The sequence below is a fragment of the Salvelinus sp. IW2-2015 genome, linkage group LG3 (assembly GCF_002910315.2).
Source record: "Salvelinus sp. IW2-2015 linkage group LG3, ASM291031v2, whole genome shotgun sequence".
NCBI classification, from domain to species: Eukaryota; Metazoa; Chordata; class Actinopteri; order Salmoniformes; family Salmonidae; genus Salvelinus; species Salvelinus sp. IW2-2015.
The window spans coordinates 28,997,660-29,023,827 of record NC_036840.1 but is presented as its reverse complement, the minus strand read 5'-3'; the positions used below and the strand labels follow the sequence as shown (position 1 = coordinate 29,023,827).

Sequence of the window (26,168 nt, the reverse complement as noted above, 5' to 3'; positions counted from 1 at the left end):
AGCAAGTCTAAGAAGCAGTAGATCTGTTCTATGTGCGGTATTTCTATGCTTCCTGTTCTTAAGTTTTGTTTTTGCCTCTTACTTTCGGTTTTGTACACCAGCTGAAAATATGTCACAGCAATTTAGATGGTACAATGATTCTTTCCACACTATACATTGCATGTTTTGTCACAAACTGAAATTCACAGGGTATTAATAAGGATCTACCCCTCTTTTAAATTTTTTTGCCTAAAATGACATACCCAAATCTAACTGTCTGTAGCTCAGGACCTGAAGCAAGGATATGCATATTCTTGATACCATTTGAAAGGAAACACTTTGAAGTTTGTGGAAATGTGAAATGAATGTAGTAGAATATAACACATTAGAMCTCATAAAAGATAATACAATGAATAAACATGCATTATTTTGCATTTAAAAAAATGTTTATACCATCTTTGAAATGCAACAGAGGTCCTAATGTATTATTCCAGCCCAGGCACAATTTAGATTTTGGCCACTAGATGGCAAGTGTATGTGCAATGTTTTAGACTGATCCAATMAACCATTGCATTTCTGTTCAAAATGTTGTATCAAGACTGCCTAATTGGTTTATTAATACATCTTCAAGTTCATAACTGTGCACTCCTCAAAAAATAGCATGGTATTCTTTCACTGTCAGAGCTATTCTAAATTGGACAGTGCAGTTAGATTTTACAAGAATTWAAGCTTTRTGTCAATATCAGATATGTCTATGTCCTGGGWCATTTTCTTGTTACTTACAACATGCTAATCGCATTAGCCTACGTTAGCTCAACCGTCCCGCCGGGGACCCACCGATCCTGTAGAGGTTTTAACCAATGTATAACACTTGTATTTTCATGAATGTTTATTATTACTATTTTTGTAATTTGAATTTMGCGCTCTGCAATTTCACCGGATGTTGTCGAGGTGGGATGCTAGTGTRCCAATGAGCCCAAAGAAGTTAATAATGGTGTTGGAGTCGTGCTTGGCCATGCAGTTGTGGGTGAACAGGGAGTACAGGAGGGGACTAAGCACGCACCCCTGAGGGGCCCCCATGTTGAGGATCAGTGTGGCAGATGTGTTGTTGCCTACCCTTACCACCTGGGGGAGGCCCGTCAGGAAGTCCAGGATCCAGTTGCAGAGGGACGTGTTTAATCACAGGGTCCTTAGCTTGGTGATGAGCTTTGTGGGCAGTATGGTGTTGAACGCTAAACTGTAGCCAATGAACGGCATTCTCACATAGATGTTCCTTTTGTCCAGGAGGGAAAGGGCAGCGTGGAGTGCAATTGAGATTGCGTCATCTGTGSCTCTYTTGGGGCAATATGCAATTTGGAGTGGGTCTAGGGTTTCCGGGATGATGGTGTTGTGAGCCATGACCAGCCTTTCAAAGCACTCCATGGCTACTGACYTGAGTGCTACGGGGCAGTAGTCATTTAGGCAGGTTACCTGGCGTTCTTGGGCACAGGGACTATMGTGGTCTTCTTGAAACATGTAGGTATTACAGACCCGGCCAGGGAGAAGCTGAAAGTGAAGACACTTGCCAGTCGGTCCGTGCATGCTCTCGGCACACGTCCTGGTAATCCGTCTGGCCCTGAGGCCMTGTGATTTGTTACCTCGTTCGTCACCATTGATAATCATTATTGCGTTATTGTTGCCAGATTCATTGAATTATAGCGTCGTTGAGGCCATTGACTCCTCTCAAGGCTTTTGTTTGTGTAGCGGCAGTCATTACATTCCCATTGGTTTGAAAAAGATACCAATTAACATATCACATTGACTGTAGGTCACACAGGATTYTACCCCCGTGGTCAGGGCAGGTGACGGCATTCTTAGAGGACATGACAATGCAGAGTATGAGCAGCAGACATTGTTTTGACCTGTACTGGCTGAATACCAGCACACCAGGGAGACAGAGATGGTGTTTCTTTCCAAACTGACACACAGCATACCTAACCTGCTGGTATAGAGAAGCTATGACAGGAAGAATGATAGCGTGACCGCACAGGTAAAACTGCAGAACATGTTGTCAATAGCCACTGTGCTTTTAAAATAAACTATAATATTAAAATCAGACAAATGGATGCTGGTTCTATTAACAAGGGTAGCATAGAGACCTTGGACTATTATGTTGTTGAGACATAAGTTGGTCCTGTCTGGTTGCTGTCTGTCATGCTAGTGCCAATGTAGCCTGCGCATTTCTAACACAATGGCCCATTTTTCTTTCTGTCAAGGCCCCAACTCTGGCCCATTTTTCCCCCCTTCTTTCAAACCCTCATGATTGGTTAAATGATGATAATTCTGGATGATGATAAAGATGGACCAGCCCACCTGTGATTCGCCAGAACTGCCCTATGGCCAGTCCGTTTCTGACTGCATGCCTTAACACACAGTATCTACCAGTCACAGTAGATTACTAATGCTGTGGATCTATTTGTTGATTTGTTAAGCTATGAATGGCACTTCACTGTTCTACATGGGTGCTTGTGAGCTGCGGAATACAGGATTTGCATCATCGTGTACTCAGAGGTGCCTAACTTAAAACAGAAGTATGAATTGTATGACAGTGGAAACTGCTGCTCAGTGTCATTGTATAGCTTCTAGATCATTTCCTGTGATTATCCCACTTGTCTGATAACTTCCCCTAACCACATTTTTAGCTATATGGGTAACACTAATGAATAGAATACACATTCGTATAGAATCCTTTGTGTTCCTCAGCTAACATTTACAAGTTTCAAACACAGATAAGAACAACAAAACACCACATGTTTTAGGAAGCTTGTTGGTTGACTGTGGTCTGCTGGTTCCCCAGTGGGATGTGTCACCCTAATAACCTTGGTACTGAATTGCCCGGCTCCTTTAGCACAAATACAGTATATGTACATGCATTGTACTTAAACAACCCTTAACCAGCATTTCCAAAGCGAGCAGATGACACATTGCAGATGACACCGGCAGCATTCTGGGAAACAGCTCTGTTGTCTCTGTCGTGGCTGCCTTACGGGTCGGTTATTGCATTTGAAGTTCAGTGTGCCGGTAGGCCCTTGAGCATGTGGGCTGCACTGCTTCCAGGATCAACTGAGTCTCAAATGGTTTACGACACGTGTCCCAGTTATGTTTTGAGAGGCTATGGTGAGCAGCAGGTCAGGCTGGGCAGGATAATTCCTTGTCTGCCATGTTAGCCTAATGCTAAGTCCGCTCCACACACACGTTGGCATGGCTATGAGAGGCACTATGTGACCTAATGTTGAAGACTGGCCATTGACCAGGCGTTGAACCTGAAGGAAGGCATGCTGCAACTAACTTATTTGCACTACATTGTTTACTGGACAGATGATATTACCGTATAACTTGGCATCGCTCCCATTATTGTTTAACCTTCAACTCGGTAGCTGGGGCACGACTATTCAAAGTGACAAGATGACGAAAGGTTTAAGCTTTACAGCATGCAATATGCATGCACAGTTGCCTATAATATCTTAGTTTGGTGGACTTTGGAATTTGTGACCTGATTTCTCAAGACCTAAACAATGTTCTCTTTGGTAATGTTTTATACATTGATACTGTGAACTGTAATTGATCAATAATGACTTTGTTTTCCTCACTCCAATAAATGTGTTAAGAATGAGGGGGGTATATTAAATGACAATTAGAACAAGGGTGGTCCAAAAAGTGAATGTATAAGCTTTGTTGACATATATGTTATAAGAGTGTGGSGTCAACTACTGCCCTGGAAATAGGTGAAACCTGATGTTTACTATTGCCAGGAATATATAATTTACTGACTAGAAGGATCCAAACACCCCTTTTTCAATAAAGGTCATACAGTATTGCACTATGTCCTCGAATGTTTCTCCTGGATATTCATTTGTTTTGAGTTAAATTATTATTTTGTTGTGACTCAAGTCTCCTTTCACTCTTTCTTTTACAGATCAGACCCAATTGACATCCAATGGTAAGAGCTGCCTGGATAGATCTTCGCTATGGATGAACCTTGGAAAGGGACGATCAATTCTATTTGATTGCTCTATAACGTCAGGCCAATGTGGAGAGTCCCCAGAGACAACCGGTACCCACAGCCCCTCCCATCCCTGTACTGAATCCCCAGTGCAGAATGATCCAGGTTGGAGAATGCCTAACACCCCTACTTCAGGAGTCAAACAACTATGCATAAGAACAACCAGACTAGCAATCTGTTTTAAAAGGATTTTCTCTGGATTCAAAAGACTTCCTAGCCAGTGACTTAACATTTAAAATCCAAWTTTCTTGTGACATTTAAGACTCTTCCAAGTGGTGGACAAGGTCAAATCACCTTCCTATCGAGCTGTGGAGAGGTGGCAGTAGTCGCCCATGTGTAGCAAGAAAATAGCTGCTGATAGCGGAATAACGTAGCCTCAGATTGTCGGGGTTCGTTTCTTAACGGGGCGAGAGATCCCACCGCTACCAGCAACGAGCCCCAGTCTGCCTCACTGAGTCACTCCACTCCCGTCCAAAGGCAGACACTCTATCAAATGGCATGGGCCAAGTTCTTCAGGAAGCCGGGGGGCAATCTTGCCAAATCCTACCAGCCGGGGAGCATGCTGTCTCTAGCCCCCACCAAAGGCCTGCTGAACGAGCCGGGGCAGAATAGCTGCTTTCTCAACAGTGCGGTGCAGGTGAGTCCTAACTTACCAATAAATAGTAAATTATTACTGCATGTTTTCTTCATATGCAGCAGAGGTAATGGCCATGAACAGAAATGCTTTGTTTTTGAATGGTTATGTATCTAGAACAATGGGATGGATGTAGAGACACTGTTAATCTCTGATTAGGGACATTAGTAAAAGCTTAATGTAAATTGCAACAATGCCAAATCCCTTTATTGCAATACCTGGTAAGCCGAGTCAATACAAAACATGTTCTCATTTCCAGTAGGCTACGTCGCTCATGTTAGCGTTGCATAGTTATAAGAAAGGATTCGACATCATGTCCCTCCGGACAAAAATATTTACCAACACCAYCATTACTTTACAGCCTCAAAGCCCATAGCTTAGTCACTATATTCGTCAGCATGTCCCGGCAAGTTACTGGAAGGTTGTTTTTGGCTCGTGGGATGGCAGTTGGCGACAGGGTTGACGGGTGCAATCATCCCGCAGTGAGGTCACTCTTCCAGGCCGTGACTCAGGGGGCGAGACATGGCTGAGCTGGGTGAAGATGTCTGACACCCAGGGCTATGTTTCCAAGGAACAGTAGCCTTCCTTCCCCTCTTTATTTCCCCTCCCTCCTTCCTCTGTCCTCCTCATGGCCTGACTCAACCAGAGACCCCCTTTTTAAATCTAAGCACCATCTAACAAGGAAGGCCATCACTAGCCCCAAATCCATGGTTGAGAATGTTTGAGGACAGGTGAAGTAAAGCTGGATAAAGCTTGATTTCCACTCATAATTATTAACTGGCCCTCAAGGGTCACATTTGGAGCTGAAAGAGTGTTTTCTAAAACAAATCCCATTAAAAACCTGTCTTTCATCAAAGGTTATCYGGAAGGATTAGCTGAGCAAGTCTGGGTTATAATGAGAGTTTGGTTTGGAAAATGAGGAACTTAATGAACATGACAATACTTTCTCAATAATYTATTTTCTTCAATCCATTGTTCAGGTGCTGTGGCAGCTGGACATCTTCAGACGCAGTCTGAGGCAGCTTCCTGGGCACTTCTGTCTCGGAGACTCTTGCATCTTCTGTGCGTTGAAGGTATGCACCCTACATCAAGTCTTACAGTTGTTGAAAGCAATTACAATATATTAAAGTTACTTTTTAGGGCTTTATTGTTGCTGACACGTAGTTGTCCCTTGAACTGCTGTTAATAATTCATTTMAAATGTTTTCGTTTTCAGGTTCTTGAAGGTCAGTTAGGTTTGTTCAGAAACCTCAAATTAAATGAATGGTCTGGTTAATTCCCAGCTTCTTTTCTTTTCCGCAGGGCATCTTCTCCCAGTTRCAGCACAGTCGGGAGCGCGCTTTGCCCTCGGACAACCTGCGTCATGCCCTGGCAGAGACCTTTAAGGACGAGCACCGCTTTCAGCTCGGTTTCATGGACGATGCTGCAGAGTGCTTCGTAAGTTTCCCATGGTGACCGACCAAGCTTACCGGCATAACCCAGGTATCCAGGGGGGCCTCTGAGCAGAGGCGACTGGGGCCTTCCCAAGGATAGACTGGAATGTGTGTTGGGAACATATGAGGGCAGATGTGCTGTAACAAAGATTTCAGCAAGGTCACCGTCTGAAAGAGCCCTGTCCCCTCTCCCACCAATCTCCTCGACACAACCCGTAATATATAATGGTGGCGGGTTATGGAAGCAGAAGCACCATCTTTGGGCCTTTTTTGGTTTCCTCACTGTGTATGAAGCATCACTCCGAGTGGTTTAAAGATGTCTCTATGAGCCCTCTGAATGATTCATTATAACCATAACTATTCAGTCCACTTGTGCTTAGTTTGGCTAACTTCCACTGTAGTAGTAATGCTTTCTTACCTTATTCTTTTTTAACACTCATTCTAGACCCAACAGAGAAAATGTCATTACAAGCTCAGACCAGGAATGTTCAGACGCTTCAACACCAACTAAGAAACATCCAGGATTTAGGAATATTACTGTACATTARATCTAGTTTTAGACTTCATCTTCGCTAATGATTTTGTTCCTCTTTAGCCATAGGGTTTAGGGGACGGTACACTCCAGTACATTGTGCCAGTATTGAGTTTGACTCTGTAGCGAAATTGCTGTAAACCTACTCAGCACAAACGTACACTCATTTTCTGATCAGCGCAGCAGCTCTCAAGTGGGGAGGTCATTCACTCAGGAGGGCTCATTCTACAGTGGAGGATAAATGGATTTGAAAATTAAGTCGCTCTTTCTCTGTWGAACAGGAGGTGWTGAGAAAACGAGAGGCCAGCCAAACCAAATAACCAATAACCCCACTCTCCGAGCTCCTCGGCAACACAGGGAACTACTCACACAGGCCGTTTGTAAAATTTACCTCAGATTCTTGTGGTTTGCGTCTCGTACTGGAGTTTGTTTTGAATAAACAATGATTTAGAAAGAACCACAATCCAATCAAATCCAAGGTGGTGGTCAGGTCCCAGACAAAACAAAAAACGAAATGTTTGTTCTGTAACCAATGTCCCATTCTCAGTTTGGCAACAACCCCATTTTTTTATGATATAGCTAGAATAGAAATGTAACGTGAGATCACAGGTTTTTGTCCCTTTATTTTTTACCTGCAATTTGGTCAGGCATGTCATCTGAATCATTCTAACATTGTTTCAACTGGTTTAATTCTCAATGTACGTTTCGCTGTGTGCATGTTCATATTTGGCAAGGCCTTGCATAAAGCTATTCTCTCTTTTTCCTAATGACCATGTGAATTTTAGGTTCACGTGRGTAAATTAAAGACAAAATCAAGGCCCCGTAATGCTTCAGCGGTACGACTTGGATTCATTTCTGAGCAGAATTAGCCAGTGTCAGATTAAATGGCTGTGAAATGATGGTCTAAAAGCAGCCTGACTCTTTCATAAACCCAGTGGGTTTCTGTAGCAATATGAGTGAGTTTCAAGTGGAGGCCGCTTGCACTCACTACTGTAGTTAAGGAACCAGTCTGAGGCACCGCATAACTCCCTAGCTGTTAAATGTCACAAAACTATACAGATGTATCAGGGAGGAAAGTATTGGTTTACCAGACATTATTTTTCTCTTTACTGGTACATTAAGGAGATAAGTGTATAGCTGAGGGTGAGTTGAGGGCGATACATGCTGAGGAAAAATAATTAGCTGYTGATTGCTAATATTTCAATAGAGGGGGACAATTTCCAAAGTTTCAATTTGGAAATGTGAATATTCCTTTGGATAAGATCAAGCTAATGGTGATTCGGTGAAAACTGTTACCTGTTTGTTTTGACCCATTTCTTATCGTCATGCTATATTTTCACAGGAGAATATTCTGGAACGGATCCACCTGCACATTGTGCCTGAAGAGACAGATGCCTGCACCTCCAAGTCCTGCATCACACACCAGAAGTTTGCCATGACACTCTACGAACAGGTTAAAGGAAACTCCTAGCATTTGGTAGCATACACACACACACAGGTCCATATCCAGTTGCAAGCACAGGGATCACACACACACCATCCGGGGGTACAGCAGCAGCCACATGGATCACTGTCTGAGATAGGAGCTACCCAATTCGTCACGTCTCCAGAGTGGGGTTGCTACTCTGCAATACAGAGGGGGTTTTCCTCAGATCCCTCCCTGCCGGTATGATGTTCATCTCACTAAATCCCAGKGCAGTCTTGTCGTCAACGTATCAGACAGCTTTGATGCAGGGTTTGATGATGATGCGTAGTTGGCCAACTCTGAGAGCAAGTAGATATGCAAGTTCTTCTTCCAGCAGGCTTTTACACACCTGATTCAGTTAATCAGCTGCTCAACAGGTTAGTGGAATCGGGTGTTGTGTGGTGTTGGGACCGCTGGGGTCAGAACGCATTGTGGTCGAGTGCACTGTAGCGGAATAGTTTGCTGTGCTACAGTTACAGTATGMTTGGAACAAAACYCCTGTATACCCCAGTAGRTCTCCAGCYGGAGGGTTGCTTTGATGTTTCGGTAGAGGCCCTATAGTGTAAAAGCCAGCAGTGCTGTGGCCCAGTATTGAGAAAGGAGGCAATAGATGAAGTCTGAAGACCGGACACAAAACACAACCCACCCCGCCTGCCACTTTTCCTCTCAACTGACAAACACTCCACTCTCTTCCATCACAGTTCACACAAACACCCTAAAGTAMTAATTTCCCCATAACTGCCCCCAAACTACTACACCTCGTGAAATGACACGCTGACTTGATAATTAGTGCTTGGCAGTGGCTAAGCGGCGCCTAGCTAACGGCCATGTGTCTGTGTTGTGTTCCTGTTCCCCTCTCCCCTGCAGTCTGTGTGCCGTAGCTGTGGGGCATCCTCCGACCCCCTGCCCTTCACTGAGCTAGTGCATTATGTCTCCACCACTGCCCTCTGGTAAGCCATGCTTACTGACGTCACACAAAACACACATTTCTCCATGTTCCTCTTAGGGTTACTGAGTGACTTTTGTAGCTTTGTCGCTCTCTGTAAACTCTCTCTCTCATATCTTTCTCTCACACTCTTTCTGGTTCTCTCAGTCAACAGGTGTATCAGAGGCGGGACGAGTCATTTGGAGAGCTGCTGCAAGCGGCCAGCACCATCGGGGATTCCCGCAACTGTCCGGTAAGTGTCTGTCCTATCAAGCATTAATAAAATCATACATTGATGTCAATGCCAGTTTTGTGCAAAAACTAGCGCACGCATATCTCAAGTCAGGATGCAGCTCCATTCTCATCACACTAAACAACTAGTAGGCGGCGAAGTCGAAAAGTCACTAGCAAGACAACAGCAGAAACCTCCCCCCCACTGTAAAGTCGTATTTAGGGTTCTTGTGACTTAGTTGTCTGGTTACTTTGCTTAGTTAGTTAGCTAATAGAGCTGGGACGATAGCAGTATCGCAATATTTTTTCCCATGGCAAAAATGAAAACACAAAGCCGATCAAACTCTTTGGTCCTTTAAAAACCTGCTGTATGTAAAATATTGTGTGCTATCGCTTGGAAAATAAGTAAATCTGACTCTGGATGACAAGCATAATGATGTTTGTTTCCAACATTAGGGCTGTTTTCCTAAAGATGTGAAATCCACTTTTTGTTTCCTTGCCACAATTCAAACGAGTATCYTCCCGGCCCTGTTAGCTAAACTGGTTAGTTATCTCTGCTCCCCTAGTTATCTGTCTCCTCCCTCTCTCGCTGTCACCAGAGTAACTGTGGCCAGAGGATCAAGATCCGCCGAGTCCTCATGAACTCCCCGGAGATCGTCACCATCGGCTTCGTGTGGGACTCAGACCAGTCAGACCTCACGGAGGACGTCATTCGCTCACTGGGGCCACACCTCAACCTCTCTGGGGTAAGGACGGCAAGCCAGCAGGGACAAAAAGCACAACAAATGGATTATATTACTACGAAAATCAGTTCAATATTGTAGCACAGTCTTTCCCAAACTTGGTACGGAGACCTCAAGGGGTGCACGTTTTGGTTTTTGCCCCAGCACTACACAGCTGATTCAAGTAACCATATCATCATTAAGTTTGWATTATTTGAATCAGCTGTGTAGTGCTAGGGGAAAAAACAAAACATGCACCCCTTGAGGTCCCCAGGACCGAGTTTGGGAAACACTGATGTAGCGTTTTGTCAAAGTCAGTCTGCGCTTGTGTTTCGTTTTAATGAAAGTGGTGGTTTGTAGAGAAAGTAAAAAAGGTTCAAACACAGTGGAGAACTGTACTTTTCCAATCACTTTGTCATAAAACAACCATAAGGCAATATAAAGTTGGATCTTTGATCAGGGACAAGAAAAAAAGTTACTGATGGCCAAGAACCTCCACATAAGATTWAAACATGTTTAATTCTCCACTGTCAGCCCGTAATAAAACAGATTAGTCAAGTAGTGTGATTAAAATTGCCAWGGCAGTGATTGCACCCAAACAAAATGGCTGCCTCACCTCCCCAAAATGTGAACCCTGGAAATAGGAAAAACAACAACAATACACTATTTAGAATTGGTCGAGCTCCTAAAATATGGTTCAAATCACTGCATTCTGGTTTTACTCTATTTGCTTTCTGTCTTTTTTTGTTTGTTTGTTTGTTTGTTGGAGCCTCCACAGCTGGTGTTCCTTGCCCTGGTTGTGTTGGGGTCAGTTTATTTTGGTGCCATGGAGCATATGGGGGAAATAAAGTGGGCTTTATCCCTGCGTAAGTCGGAGCGTTGCYTAAGCAGTGCGTGGTGCAATGCCCAGTTGGCCCACGCTGCTGATCAAAAAGCCCCTGCTGCATGGCCAGATCGTGTCAACACCCCCTCAGCGCCACGATGGAAGAGCACAGTGTTTGTGTGCGACTGTTTGTGAGAGAGAGAGAGAGTCAGAAAGGTTACATGTGAATATGTGTATATTATGTGTAAGAGAATGGTGCGTGTCTGGAAGGTGTGGTGTGTGTGTGTGTGTGTGTGAGTTCATGTTGGAGTACAGAGTGTCCTTGGCATAGGCGTACAGGAGGTTTCATTTGTAGCACTCAACTCTGGCTGACACTGTCCCTGTTCCTTCAAGAAGAAAAGGATTGAGCTTCACTGAAACCTGCTACAAATCTAGAACAAACTGGCATAGGCCAGGCCCAACATATTACACAACACCATCTCCCTTTAATACTACAAGCACAGATTCCTCTTTTCCCCTCTCCTTGTTTTGAGCGCATTCCAGAACTGGATTAGTCTAGCTAGTCTAGCAGAACCCCCCCACCAAGTACCACAAAGGGCTTGATTCATACTCGTACTATTCATGTGACTGTGTTGGAGAAAACCTCCCCCTGCCTAGGAATCCATTGTCTCCCATGGCCAAAGAGAACCAGCCATTCAGGAAAAACAAGAGGCTATTTCACAACCTCCTCATCCAGCGGTCTATTCAAATTGGTGGGAGGYTGACATTATACTGACGATTGCCTGAGCTGCTAGAGATGTGGCAATTTACCATGRAGGCGATGCCAGCAATAATCCAAGTTGAAGGGCAATTTTACTGTCCAAATGATACCGTGTGGATGACAAACATGAATGTTTTGGTAAAATGCTGTATATCTGACTGAGAAGGTTCTGCTGTGTGATAAGACTGTTAGTCCATTGAGCTAAAGTTCGGGGAGCRAACCTAAGTCTTTAGGTCTTAGGCAAGATTACTCATGGACAGGGTGGGAGTGTTTTGGGCAAAATTTGACCAAATAAAGTGATTTTAAATTTGTGTGTGTCCCCGCAGCTCTTCTACCGGGTGACAGACGAGCACGCCAAAAAGGGAGAGCTTCTATTGGTTGGGATGATCTGTTACTCCAGTCGCCACTATTGTGCCTTCGCCTTCCACACCAAGTCCGCCAAATGGGTGTTCTTCGACGACGCCACAGTCAAAGAGGTGAGGGAGGGGAAAAAGACATGCAGTCCTCCTAGTAAGGGAGTAAAAACACTACACCTCAACCGACACTCATAGCCTCTCACACTTTTGCTGTGCTGACATATGCTGCTTAGACCATACGCGTATAAATGCATGGACAGGCGCACGCCACACACACTAGCCTCTGTCTCGTTTGCTGTAGTGATGCACACACACTCCCTCTTTATGACACTATGACAAGAAAAAGGAATTCACCAAGTAACTAAAGTAACATTTTTGTCGGTAACTTTCTTTAAAGAGATTCAACTAGTCGATTTGAAATAAAATCAGGAATACAGTCTGACATGAGAGGATTTTCCAGGAAGCTGATGTATAATATCATGGGATAAAAATCTGCTATTATCTGGAGCTAAAGCCTCCCTAGACAACAACTCAAAGTGCAGAAATGTACTCGTCTGAGCTGATGAAAAGGAGACTGTTTTACAAGAGAATGAGAGCAGGGAAGTCCCTGAGCCATCTCTTATCTCCACCATCTTCTTATAAGGGCCACATCGATCTTTCTTCACCACCCCCGGGTTGATGAGCCTTCAGTGGGGTTGAACAGTCTGCAATAATCACCACCACCAACACCCACACATGTTTGCAAGGGTGGACACACACACACACACAGCAGCAGCACTAGTATTAGGTTTTCCCAGTGGAAGCACCTTCAGTCTTTCCCTAGTTAATTGCATCATCAGTCATCCACAGTTGAGCTACACTGTTTAGTGGACTTCCACATTTCAGGATATCAAATCGAAATGACTTATGGTGAGACTTGGTATGTTGTGTGTGCATGCATATGTGAGAATGATAATGTACAACACTGGGTGTGTCTGTGTCCAGTCCATTTGATTGGACTGCGGTGCTGGCTGGCTCAGAGTCAATCCAGCAGCAGCTTGTGCTGTGTGTGCACTTCAGCCCGACTGGGACAGAGTGCTACAGCACAGCAGCCGAGCCAACCAAATAACACGTCATATACCTGCTGTGTTGCTACTCATTCTCTTACGGCCTCACACCAAGTAATGAGCAGAAATACCCTACAGTTTATGGATGGCTTTTAAAACTATATTTATATTTGACATTTATGGTTGCGGTTTGTTGACTGTCGTTCTTGTCATAATTGCTTGTATCATTTATTGCAGCAGCAGTGGTTCAGCGGTTCCACTAAGCCTATGTTGTTGTTSTCCCAGGCGGGGATCAGTGGCCAACATGAAAAATGTCAACTTTGAACACCCTCTCTCCATCTTTTAATTAGACCCCCCTCCCATTTTACTGCCACATTCCTTTCTTGCTCTTTCTCCTTCCTCTCTTTCACACCTTCTGCTCCTCTCTCCTTCTCCTTACTTTGGTTAATTAAGGTGCACACTAGCATCTGTTAGCCTCCAGTCTGCCTCTGTGGCGTTTTGTAGTGAGGCACGCATTTAACTCTGCTCAGCTGATGTGATTGTGAAACTGTTTCAAGGCATAATATTCACTTAGGATCCAAGACAAAGGGACAATGTGCTTTCGCAGTGCACAACCATGTCTCCTTGGACATAGAGTTTCGTGTGGAATTCTAAAATTAAATTTCCTCCCTGAACCGTTTTGTGACATGCCTGGTCTATGGTCACCATATGTTTTTGAGGGTAGTGGTTCAAAGAATGTCCCTGAATTCAAGCAAGCATTTTCAATGATTTTCTTCCCAGGGTTTTTGTTTGTGCACTATCAATTTAAATGAGGCATTAGATAGTATGTACTCTGAGAATAATATTTCTTAGAGCCCAAGCCCTTTAAATGTATGAACCAATTCAATTACAAGTCAGAATTTTCTGAAAGGTGTACTCAAGGTACCTAACATTTACAAAGTTAGGTTTTGGCAACTGATGCTCATCAAATAAATAGTCTCTTCAAAAATAGTAATGTGTATTGAATGGCACTAAATGACACATTTGGCTTCTGACAAGACCTCTCTGTCTAATGAGATGAGGAAACTGGTCGGTGCCAGAAAGACACGGGTAACATTTTATTTTCTTTACACATTGGGAAAATGCCAGTTCGCCTTTTTGCCTGTCAAGCAGGAACACACACACACACACACACACACACACACACACACACACACACTCTTCATGTGCGTCTCCTATTGACCTCACAGTCTCCTCTCCCCTATCCTAGATTGGYACCCGGTGGAAAGATGTGGTCACCAAATGCACCAAAGGCCACTTCCAGCCCCTCCTCCTATTCTACTCCAACCCAGATGGCAGCGCCATCTCCGTAGACGACACCTCGCGCCAGAACACTGACCACTCCTGCTACAAGTCCCCCGTCAACGGAGACGTCCAAGGTATACATCGGTCAAAGGGACATTCTTTTTTTRCATTTACAGGAAGAACTACACACTACCCCTAGAGTCATGGAACTTTTACAGCACATTGAGGGGATATAACTGCYTTCAATTTGCGTATCATAATTCTGCACAAATATATATTTTTTTTTTCAGGATGCCAACAATATTAAGTCAAATGTACAATCACTTTTCATGGTGTCATCAACCCATGATGTGACTTCAGGTGTTTTTGCGATGGCGACACAGTCTCTATCTCATGGTCTCTGACTTGAGACAACTTGAGACCAAATGTGGTCTTGGTTTAGGTCTTTTGGAGACCCGATTCAAATGGCCCTCCTTTCCAAACGACCCCCTTACCTTCACTCGAGACGATTCCCAGGAACCACACACCACGTTGATAATTCACAGTTCCTTTTAATTAATGCTTAGCATGGGGARGCTATATTTAAGTCGGTGCAGTAAATTCGCAGCGAGAGGGGGTCCTAAAATAAGTGCTTCTAAGAGTAGAGGTCTCCGGCAAGAGCAATTTGGAATTAATGCCAGCAWGTGTTGCCAATGGTGTGACTGGTTACAAATTGTTTTTAACAGTGTGTACTAGCCAAATGACCGCCACAGAGCAGTGATTCTCAAACTTTTTGGCTAGCATCCCCTTTAAATATTTTTGGTCTAAATTTGAGCCCTGTGCCAGACGCACGTGAATTGCTTTCTGTGAAGTGTCGGCCTCACCACATTCAGTCGGAGAGAGTCTGTAAAAAAAAAAAAGGGGAACTACACTACATGTTGCAGTGTTGAATTCTGTTTTGTTAATGTGATTGGGTCAATGGGTCTGTTCGGGCCACATTTTTGGCATTTTGAAGTCTCACAATGTGCTTGAGATTTTATTTTTTGACTATGACCAGAAAATACGCGCAGTTGACAAAAGTGACTGACTTTACAAATACGTGCTGGACTTCAAAACAAGTTTGGGATGCCCATCACTTCAGTTGGATTTATGGTTGCAAAATTCCAGTAATTTAACTAAAATCCCCAAATCCTGTTTGGAYGATTTCCGAATTTCCTGCTTATTGTTTCCTGATTCCAGGAATATTCCAAACTGGGATTTCTGGAAAAACTGTCAATTTGAGTAAAGTTCCCAGAATTTTGCACTCTAGTTGGATTACTGTTTTATTAGTGTATTAGCTAACGGTGTTCCAACCTTTTCTGTACCACTCAATCAATACTTGATTTGAAACCGAACTACGAGAGTTCATGAGCAGAAGGCATTAAACAATATTTTTTTTTTTTACTTCGACCTCGACCATAATACCCGTCGCTGTTGGTAATGGCAAGAAGTTGTACATTTGTACAGCTGAACATTTCTGTGTGAGGATTAAAAACCTCTGGATTTGTTTGGGGTGGGGTTTATCCCCCTTAATGATCTGCTCTCTAACTCTCTGAGCTGGCCTCGCCCCCAGGTCGTGATGGTGACTGCGGATCACTGGCCTTCAGAAGAAAGACAGAAAGTGTTCCGTTACATTTTCAAAAATGTTGTTAATTGGGTCGCGTTAAACTTTATTTTTTTTTGTCTCAATTTTTTCAGATATTTTTGGAATTAACTAAGTCGTAAATGGTAATAGGAAGCTTATTAATAACTTCTTACGGCTGAGATTCCGTTAACGGGATCGACTTGACAACAGCCAGTGAAAGTGCAGGGCGCTTTTTGTATTTTACACAATTTTAAAGATAAACTTGTTGTTAATCCCACCACAGTGTCCGATTTCAAAAAGGCTTTACGACGAAAGCACACCATCTGATTATGTTAGGTCAGTACCTAGTCACAGAAAAACACAGCCATTTTTCCAGCCAAAGAAAGGAGTCACAAAAAGCAGAAATAGAGATAAAATTAATCACTAACCTTTTATGATCTTCATCAGATGACACTCATAGGACTTCATGTTACACAATACATGTATGTTTTGTTCGATAAAGTTCATATTTATATCCAAAAATCTTAGTTTACATTGGTGTGTTATGTTCAGTAATGTTTTGCCTCCAAAACCACATCAATTTACAGAAATACTCATAATAAACATTGATAAAAGATACAAGTGTTTTACATGGAACTTTAGATAAACTTCTCCTTAATGCAACCGCTGTGTCAGATTTCAAAAAAACTTTACGGAAAAAGCACACCATGCAATAATCTGAGTACGGCGCTCAGACACAAAAACAAGCCATACAGGTACCTGCCATGTTGTGGAGTCAACAGAAGTCAGAAATAGCATTATAAATATCCACTTTCCTTTGATGATCTTCATCAGAATGCACTCCCAGGAATCCCAGTTCCACAATAAATGTTTGTTTTGTTCGATAAAGTCCATAATATATGTTAAAATACCTTCCTTTTTGTTCGCGCGTTTAGTTCAAAAATCCAAATTCATGACGCGCAGGCCAGACAAAGTCAAAAAATTCCATTACAGTTCGTAGAAACATGTCAAACGATGTAGAGAATCAATCGTTAGGATGTTTTTAACATAAATCTTCAATAATGTTTCAACCGGAGAATTCCTTTGTCTTTAGAAACGAGTGGCACTCTGCCAGCCCCCTGACTCAATCAGCTCTCATTCCCTCATTCTTCACAGTAGAAGCATCAAACAAGGTTCTAAAGACTGTTGCCATCTAGTGGAAGCATTAGGAAGTGCAATATGACCCCATAGACACTGTATATTGGATAGGCAAAACTACAAACCTRAGATTTCCCACTTCCTGGTTGGATTGTTTCTCAGGTTTTTGCCTGCCATATGAGTTCTGTTATACTCACAGACATCATTCAAACAGTTTTAGAAACTTCAGACTGTTTTCTATCCAAATATACTGATAATATACAGATCTTAGCTTCTGGGCCTGAGTAGCAGGCAGTTTACTCTGGGCACCTTATTCATCCAAGCTACTCAATACTGCCCCCAGCCATAAGAAGTTTAACATAATACCTAAGAATTGCTTGTTGGAATTGATCCCCACCCTGGTTTGTCTCACCAGTAGAAACGGAACCATGAAGAGACATAGGCTATCCATATGTTAAAAAAAATACAAATATAAAGATTCGTTCCCCCTCCTCCTTTTTGACCAATCAGCTCCCTCCTCTCCACTTCCGGGCCCCAAGAAACTGGACCTGACCAGGGAGAACCTGAATGCCCTGCTGGGCCCCAGCAGCTTCCAACCGAATAGCCAGACCCCTTCCACCTTTACCAGGGGCAGTGGCCAGACTGGCGGAGGCCGTGGACCAGGTACGACAAGGGGTTGGGGGCGGGGGGGGATATTTCTACACATAGCTTTGGAAAATGGGTATTATCAGAGTGAGACATTTGGGAGGTACATGATAGATATTGAGAGAAGAGACTGAAAGATGTGATGGGGTTAGAGGTAGAGAAGATTGCAGGTAGATTACAGAGTTACTATAGAAGGGGGGGGGGGGAGCATGGATAAAGGCAACCAAAGCGCAGAGTAGGGAGGGGGGCCAGAGTTTGAAAAGTGACCTTTATGATTGAACAGGAAGGGAATGAGGACACATGGGAGTGAGGGATCAGGAGCACATACACCTCCAAGGAGAAGAGGCAAGCGAGAGCGCACAAGAGAAGCAAGGAAAGAGCCTAAGGGTTGACTCGTTTAAGCACCCTATTCCCTATATAGTGCACTACCTTTAACCAGTGTCAAAAGTAGTGCACTGTATTGGAAAGTGTGTGCCATTTGGGACACAGCCTTAGTTATTATTGCACATTCCTTTGTTATTATGAAGGTCCCCCTTTGTTGTTACTCCCTGCTTAAAGCCATCAGCTCAATATTATGCATTTTGATTGTTTTCTATCCCCCCGCACTGGAAAAGTTACCAGTCGCTCAGGGATTTTGAGAACAGCAAGGCCACCCGAATGACTGAAAATAATAATAATAGCAGTCAAGTATCTTGTGGGAAAAGTGATGAATTGTCCTCGTGACACTCTATCCAGGCAATAGAGTGACTATGCAATTTGCAAAATTGTCTCGTCATTGATTTCAATGCGAAGCCGAAAACTTCACAGTTCTTATTCACAGAGAGCCTCTTCGAGCACATTTTCTGTGCTACACAGTTGTTTGGCATTTTCAACGACCGCAGCACATGCTTTTAGTTCTATCCATCGTATCTGACTTTCTCCTACTTTACGAGAGAAGAAGCTACAGAGATGAGACTCAGAGAGGATAGAAGGAGAGAAAATGTCTTCCGCGGGTTCCATCTCACTGCATTTCCCCCCGTGAAGCAGAAAAGCTTGGCGTAGTACATCAGCACATCGATCGGCCCTAAACTTCTCCTTAAACTCAGCACTGTTCAATGCCTCCAGGGGGCTAGTCAGGGGATGGAAGGGAGGAGGGGTGGAGGTGGAAGATGGGGTGGGGGTGGCCTAAGTGACTGTAGTTTGTTGGGATTAGAGGTACAGTAGAAAGGACTGTACCTTTACCCCTTCGTGTTTGACGACTTGTTCCTTTTGGTGTGTTTTCCTTGTGTTGTGTCTTGGAAGTCACTTTGTTTCTCAAAATGACTGTTATAGAATGTAGTCTAGAATGTGTTTCTTGCTCCTTATTGTGCAGTGAAGCTGGGCACCAGTGATCCTAAGAGCCGTCTGAAGGACATCTCCAGAGAGGTGGTCATGAAGGCAGGGGAGGTCCGGGGAATGCACCCCTCCAGGAGAGACCAGGACAGGACAGACAGGAGGAGACAGGACGCCCGCTACCGAGGTATGGCGCTACACACCCACACACACACACACACACACAGTTTACACAGACATGTCCTTGGTCGACGTAAATATCATAGAAGAGTGTTATTGTCTTTAGGACAGCTGTTTTTTTAGTTATGACATTTGTGTTTATGTAATTGTTGTAGTGTGTGTGTCTATAGTTTTGTTCAATGTTGTGTTAGTGCATGTAAGTTGTTTTGTCTGAAACTTTGTTCATCCTGTTGCTGTTGGACACGGTCTCTCTTGAAAAAGAGATTTCAACTCTGTGAAAAAAAACAACCTGTATAAATAAAGGTTGAATAAACACACCAACACAACACACACAACGACACACAACCACACACACACACACACACACACACAGGGAGGAAAAGTAACTGATATGAAATGATAGTGGCATTGCACTATGCATGTACACACACACACACACCAATGAAAATAGAAAATTATCCTTGACACAATGCTCTAAACAGTACACATGCAATACATCATTACCAACATAAAAATGCACAACAAACCAGCATTCCACTGTAATGGCCTACCAGGCAGGGTGGTTTGGGAGCAATGTGTCAGGATGGGGATCATGTCTCCCTCCCTTTTGAATCAGGTCCTTCCACGTACCGTTCTCTATTCTCTCACTACTGGATACTGTGGTAGTGTGTATACCCTGTTCTATTTGGATTCCTAGCTGCTGTCTGTAGGTGCTATTTCAATGTCTTGAGTGTTCACACGACAGTGTTAGTAGAGTATGTGAGAGTAGGATCATGGAACTCCTGGCCCTGGACCCATATGGCTTATATCTAGGCCAGCAATAGAAATAAGGCAACATCTATGGCCACATGAGACCCACTACCACCCTCCTATAGTCTACCTTCTCCCATCCAACCATAAGTAGTCCCTCGAAGGTGTTGTGGCTTGCTGTGTGTGTTGGTGGGGGACTTAAAGGTAGATCAATATGAAAGCAATCTCTAAAATTGTTCATAAGAATGGATCTAGGATCAGCATACCCAAAGCCTAACCTGAACCATTGGAGGAAAATGCCAAATTGATCATAGGTCAGTGTCTACAGGCAACTTCACCCCTTTCCTCCTTGGTCTCTAACCCTCTGTCGTATTTCTCTCACCTGTTCAGTCGTTACATTTCTGTGAACACCAAATGGGTTMGAACTAGGGGCAAGGTGCTAGGAACTGAAATTGAACTAGCCACCCTGTTAGCACCAGGCTCACGTCCCATTATGATTGAATGCACCAGGCTAACAGAGGCTAGCATAATGGCTTTGATGAATGGTGAGGCTGGAGGTGAGTTAAAGTAAGCGGAATAAATCTATATATAATACTGCTCGTGCCCAGGCTAGCTCTCTTCAAAGGTACTTGATCGTTTTAGTTTCAAGTTAACGCTATACACACGATCAGTTCCACTACCATATTTACAATATGCAGGGATACTGGAGTGATGGAGGTAGATATGTATAGGGGTAAGGTGACTAGGCATCAGGATATATGATAAACAGAGTAGCAGCAGTGTATATGATGATTGTATGTGAGGGAGTGTGTGTGTGTGTGGGCGTGTCAGTGTGTGTATGGCACTATGAGTGTGCATAGAGACAGTGTAAAAATAAAATACAAGGATCAACTTGGACAATCCGTGTAGCTATTTTGTTAGCTATTTAGCAGTCTAATGGCTTGGGGATAGAAACTGTTCCGTAGCATGTTGGTGTCAGACTTGATGCACCAGTAGCGCTTGCCATGCGGAAACAGAGAGAACAGCCTATGGTTTGGGTGGCTGGAGTCTTTAACGATTTTCCGTCCCTTCACACTTGGAAAAATAGCAAAACAAGAAAGTTAGCGTTCAGGTCAAATAGGGAGAATTGGTGTCAATGGGAGACATTGGCTTCATCGCAAATGGCACCCTATTCTCTATATAATGCAATATTTTTGACCACAGGGTTTTGGTAGTACACCATGTACGAAATAGGGCTCCATTTGGGATATTGCAGTTGGTGTTACCAGGACACGTTTCCCTGTTTTCATCTAGCACAGTGTAACTGTGTTGACATTTAGCTTCCAATCCTAACTGACAAGCATGCCGTGTTAGCATCACTACACGCATAGTTAGACCGTCTTTGTCGCACGTGTGTACACATGCACGCACACACGTGGCTGGACCAGTTCACAGAAACTGTTACATKGACGGACACAAGCGCACAGAATCGCACATCAAATATCACACGAGTCTCTCACACACGCCATGTTTAACAGAGCAAGTTACGCTCGAGGTGATTTAACTCTCGCGCTCCCTGTCAGCAGATTCCCTAGCCATAGCGACTCCGTCTCTCAGGGGAGGTTCCATCCTAAGGCGCTGTGGATTGTAACCTCTCATAACTCTCTCTGCACACCTGAGACCTCAGTGCAGGCCTCAATCCTAGATCACACGCCCTGTCATGCTATTAATTCATATAAATATGGGGATTTAGACACACTTTTATACCAGACCGCTTCCAGTTATAAAATGTATATCCAAACCAGGACATATGTAGAATGTGTGGGCATCAAAACCCACAGCCGTGGTGTTGGAAGGACAATGCTCCATCCAACAGAGCCATTGGARCCGGTCATCCTAACGTTGAGTAATTGTCCCTTAGTGCGTCTTCTGTTAGTCTTTGTTGAAGAGCTCTATCAGTAAATAAAGTTAGACGGAAATGAATAGGGCATATATTTAGCAAGTTAACCTTACTGCATACCTTACTGCATACCCCTCCCCCTCAATAACATATCACTGTACTGTTCCAGTGGAGATGTCCAGTCTAATCATATTTTTCGAAAGTGGCCGGCGTGACTCGGTGTCCTTGAAAGACAAACACGTGTGTGTGTGTGTGTACACACACACACACACACACACACAAACAAACACTATGTCCTCAAAGTCATACACATCTCCAGGCCACAGACTCCTCTATTCAAGGAGTCATGGACAGCCAGCAGGGAGTATGTATACAGGCACTGTATACAGACATACACACACACACACGCACACGGCCACGGCCACCTTTCATCATTAATATCTCCACAGATGTCCCAGCGTGCGGTTGTTACCCATACTGCTATGCCACGGAGACACACACGGAATCCCGGCGTCCATTATTTACACCTCCCTCTTGTCTACAGACGTACAACAGACCACAACCTCATTGTTCCCATACTCCACTACACCCCTGCGGTCTTCCTTAGCAAACGCTGGCTTGGAATGACATTGAAAGTCAGAATTGTTGCATTTGACAATGTGTCACAATACACTGGCATTTGGCATTAAGGGTGGCAGTTTGGATACTACGCCAGCTCGAGGGCAATGTTGGAATCAGCATTTCCCATGTGGAAAAAATAGACTTTCTTAGCGACATCAACCAGAAAAGGTTATTTTCCTAAGAATGTAAGGTCCTCTCCCTTCGCACCCTACTTTGGCCTCAGATGAATTGATGCGACTCAGTGGGTTTTGTTTGCCTCTTTTCGGACAAGCCTTGGCGACTTTGTAATGACAGAGGTCGCCCAACGTGTTTATTTTGTCTCATATTGTAAGAAAACATGGAACAAATTTGACTTGTCATGTGGAATAACAGCTTCTTGCAATGAAGCTCTAAATAGGTTTTGCTAGAGGATTTTCTACCTCATTGTAGCCAACAAATTGATGAGGACAGCAGCTTTTAACATGTAGGGTAAATTATCTTGAGCAATATCTGTAGAAAAAGCTTACCAAATCCTTGTAAGTAGCAGACAGACTTCTTGGACAATGTCCTTACAAAATGTGTGCTCATGTCTTCCTAAACACTACACTTGAATACATTCTCATAAAATTCTGCTTCTCTTTCTTTCAGATCCAATATCAGAGAGATACTCGCGCTCTGCCTCCCCGCCGGAGAARGGCTTCAAGCAGTACCTGGATACGCGCCTGTATGCCAGCCAGGGCAAAGGGCCCACCAGGACAGAGAGGACCCCCCACTTTGGCGGCAGGTGCTCCTCTCACGAGGGGCCTCCTCACTCCCATTCCAGGGTCCAGGTACTACCAGCCCTGCCCAGCGGCAGCGAGGGCTCCGGTGGCGGCCATTACAGCCGGAGACTAGAGCAGCTTTCTAACGGCTACGACACGGACAGCAGCCAGGAATCGCGGGAGCGCCCTGGGAGCCGGGAGGGCGGCCGTAACTCCAGCTCCAGCAGCAGTAGCAGCAGCAGGCCAAGTCGGCCATGGAAGCCCATGCGCGAGGTGCTAAATGTGGATAGTGTGATAAGCGGTGGTGGTGGAGGGAGTCAGGAGCACCGGCAGCACAGTCCCCACCGGAGACCCTCCACCCAGGAGATGGCGCCAACCTCCCACGAAAGAGACAGGGAACAMGACCAGGACTTCACATGGGGCGGGCGTGAGGAGCACAAGCCCAAGAGCCTGATGACCATCTACGAGGATGAGCAGCGGCCKGAGACGGGCGATAGCCGCAGTTCACTGGAGTCAGAGGGCAAGGACAGGTCAAAGGTCAGCACGCTGAAGGTGCGCAGCGACAACTGGAAGATCCAGCGCACCGAGTCGGGATACGAGAGCAGCGACCGGCTTAGCAACGGCTCGGCCAACCTGGACTCGCCCGTGGTGGAGAATTTCACGTCCAAAGAGCTGAGGCCCAAACCTGAGGTACACCTGACAAGGTAAACAGGAGTGATATTTTCTGTGTGCTGTTGATTCTCTTAAAAGATCATTTGAAACACTAAGACYTTTAGTTAATATACAGTGCATTTGGAAAGTATTCATACCCCTTGACTTTTTCCACATTTTGTTACAGCCTTATTCTAAAATGGATTAAGTAATTTTTTCCCCTCGTCAATCTATACACAATACCCCWTAATGACAAAGCAAAAACAGTTTTTTAGAAATGTTTGCAAATTGAAATATCACATTTACATAAGTAGTCAGAGCTTTTACTCTACTTTGTTGAAGCCCTTTTGGCATCGATTACAGTCTGTAGTCGTCTTGGGTATGACGCTACAAGCTTGGCACACCTGTATTGGGGGAGTTTCTCCCATTTTCCTCTGCAGATCCTCTCAAGCTCTGTCAGGTTGGATGGGGACCGTCGCTGCACAGGTCTCTCCAGAGATGTTCGATTGGGTTCAAGTCCAGGCTCTGGCTGGGCCACACAGACATTCAGAGACTTGTCTCAAAGCCACTCCTGCGTTGTCTAGGCTATTTGTCCCGATGCCACTCCTGTGTTGTCTTGGCTGTGTGCTTCGGATCGTTGTCCTGTTGGAAGGTGAACCTATACCCCAGTATGAGGTACTGAGCGTTCTGGAGCAGGTTTTTTAATGTACTTTTCTCTGTTCATCTAGTCTCCCAGACCCTGCCYCTGAAAAACATCCCCACAGCATGATGCTGCCACCACCATGCTTCACCGTAGGGATGGTGCCAGGTTTCCTCCAGATGTGATGTTTGGCGTTCAGGCCAAAGAGTCCAATCTTGGTTTATTCAGACCAGAGAATCTTTCTCATGGTCTGAGAGTCCTTTAGGTGCGTTGTGACAAACTCCAAGTGGGCTGTCATGTGCCTTTTACTGAAGAGTCGCTTCCGTCTGCCCACTCTACCATAAAGGCCTGATTGGTAGAGTGCTGCAGAGATGGTTGTCCTTCTGGAAGGTTCTCCCATCTCCACAGAAACTTTGGAGCTCTGTCAGTGACCATCGGGTTCTTGGTCACCTCCCTGACCAAGACCCTTCTCCCCTGATTGCTCAGTTTGGCCAGGTGGCCAGGTCTAGGAAGATGCCACCGTGTTCTTGGGGACCTTCAATGCTGCAGAAATGTTTTGGTTCCCTTCCCCAGATCTGAGCCTTGACACAATCCTGTCTCGGAGCTCTACGGACAATTCTTTCGACTTCATGGCTTGGTTTTTGCTCTGACATGTACTGTCAATATGTGGGACCTTATATAGACAGGTGTGTGCCTTTCCAAATCATGTCCAATCAATAAAATGTACCATAGGTGGACTCATATCAAGTTGTAGAAACATCAAGGGTGATCAATAGAAACAGGATGTACCTGAGCTCAATTTCAAGTCTCACAGCAAAGTGTTTGAATATTTATTTAAATAAGGTATTTCAGCTTTTTTTTTTTTTTTACATTTGCAAACATTTCTAAAAACCTGTCTTTGCTTTGTCATTATGGGGTATTGTGTGTAGATTGAGGATTTTAGGATAAGGCTGTAACGTAACAATGTGGAAAAAGTCAAGAATTCTGAATACTTTCTGAATGCACTGTATAGGCTACTTTTGGATTTTTCATTCTGTTCTAATCAGATTATTTTGAGACACCTTTTATTCACTCACTGCCTCCCTCCAGCTATAATCTCTTCGCAACTCATGTTATGATTCGACTCAACTTCAAAATCTCTGCACAGTCTAATTATTCAGAAATGGCAAACAACCCATTCTGAGTGAAGCATGACCTTTAAAAAAAATGTTTTTTACATACGTGCACAAAGAGCAGAATCTACCGAGGTTGTGCTAGGGTCTTCAGTGTCGGCTCGCCAGTGTGTCTGGTGATAATGATCCCAACTAGCTGACGACTGCTTTCTTCCCAAGAGGCACAGTCAGTCGATGGGCCAACACCAGTCTGACCAAAATGCGTTACGCAATCCAGCGTCTACTGACAATAGTGTAGTCATTATAACAAGATAGGGATTCATTCACATATTGTACTATGTATATAATTCAAATGGATTAATATATGATATAAATACATTACTCAATGAGTGAATGATTTGTTTTTGAGTCAGTACTACGACTATATGGGACTATATACACTGAGTGAAAAAAAAACCATTAAGACACTTTCCTAATATTGAGTTGCACCCCCTTTTGCCCTCAGAACAGCCTCAATTCGTCAGGGCYTGGACTCTACAAGTTGTCAAGCATTCCACAGGGATGCTGGCTCATGTTGACTCCAATGCATCCCACAGTTGTGTCAAGTTGGCTGGATGTCCTTTGGGTGGTGGGCCATTCTTGATACACACAAACTGTTGAGCGTGAAA

The 26,168-nt window shown here is 44.1% G+C and overlaps 1 protein-coding gene across 2 annotated transcripts in view; it reads left to right on the top strand.

Moving 5' to 3' along the window:
• Window positions 1-26,168, top strand: part of LOC111954237 (inactive ubiquitin carboxyl-terminal hydrolase 53) — a 69,545-nt gene that overhangs the window by 30,238 nt on the left and 13,139 nt on the right. For both annotated transcript variants that reach the window (XM_023973806.2, XM_023973796.2), the window contains exons 2-13: window positions 3,935-4,658; window positions 5,636-5,728; window positions 5,957-6,091; window positions 7,962-8,072; window positions 8,952-9,034; window positions 9,178-9,262; window positions 9,840-9,986; window positions 11,872-12,021; window positions 14,197-14,365; window positions 17,482-17,634; window positions 18,968-19,114; window positions 22,985-23,801. In XM_023973806.2, the coding sequence (XP_023829574.1) occupies window positions 4,515-4,658; window positions 5,636-5,728; window positions 5,957-6,091; window positions 7,962-8,072; window positions 8,952-9,034; window positions 9,178-9,262; window positions 9,840-9,986; window positions 11,872-12,021; window positions 14,197-14,365; window positions 17,482-17,634; window positions 18,968-19,114; window positions 22,985-23,801 (2,234 nt within the window). In that variant the 5' untranslated portion in view covers window positions 3,935-4,514. The remainder of the gene's footprint in view (window positions 1-3,934; window positions 4,659-5,635; window positions 5,729-5,956; window positions 6,092-7,961; window positions 8,073-8,951; window positions 9,035-9,177; window positions 9,263-9,839; window positions 9,987-11,871; window positions 12,022-14,196; window positions 14,366-17,481; window positions 17,635-18,967; window positions 19,115-22,984; window positions 23,802-26,168) is intronic.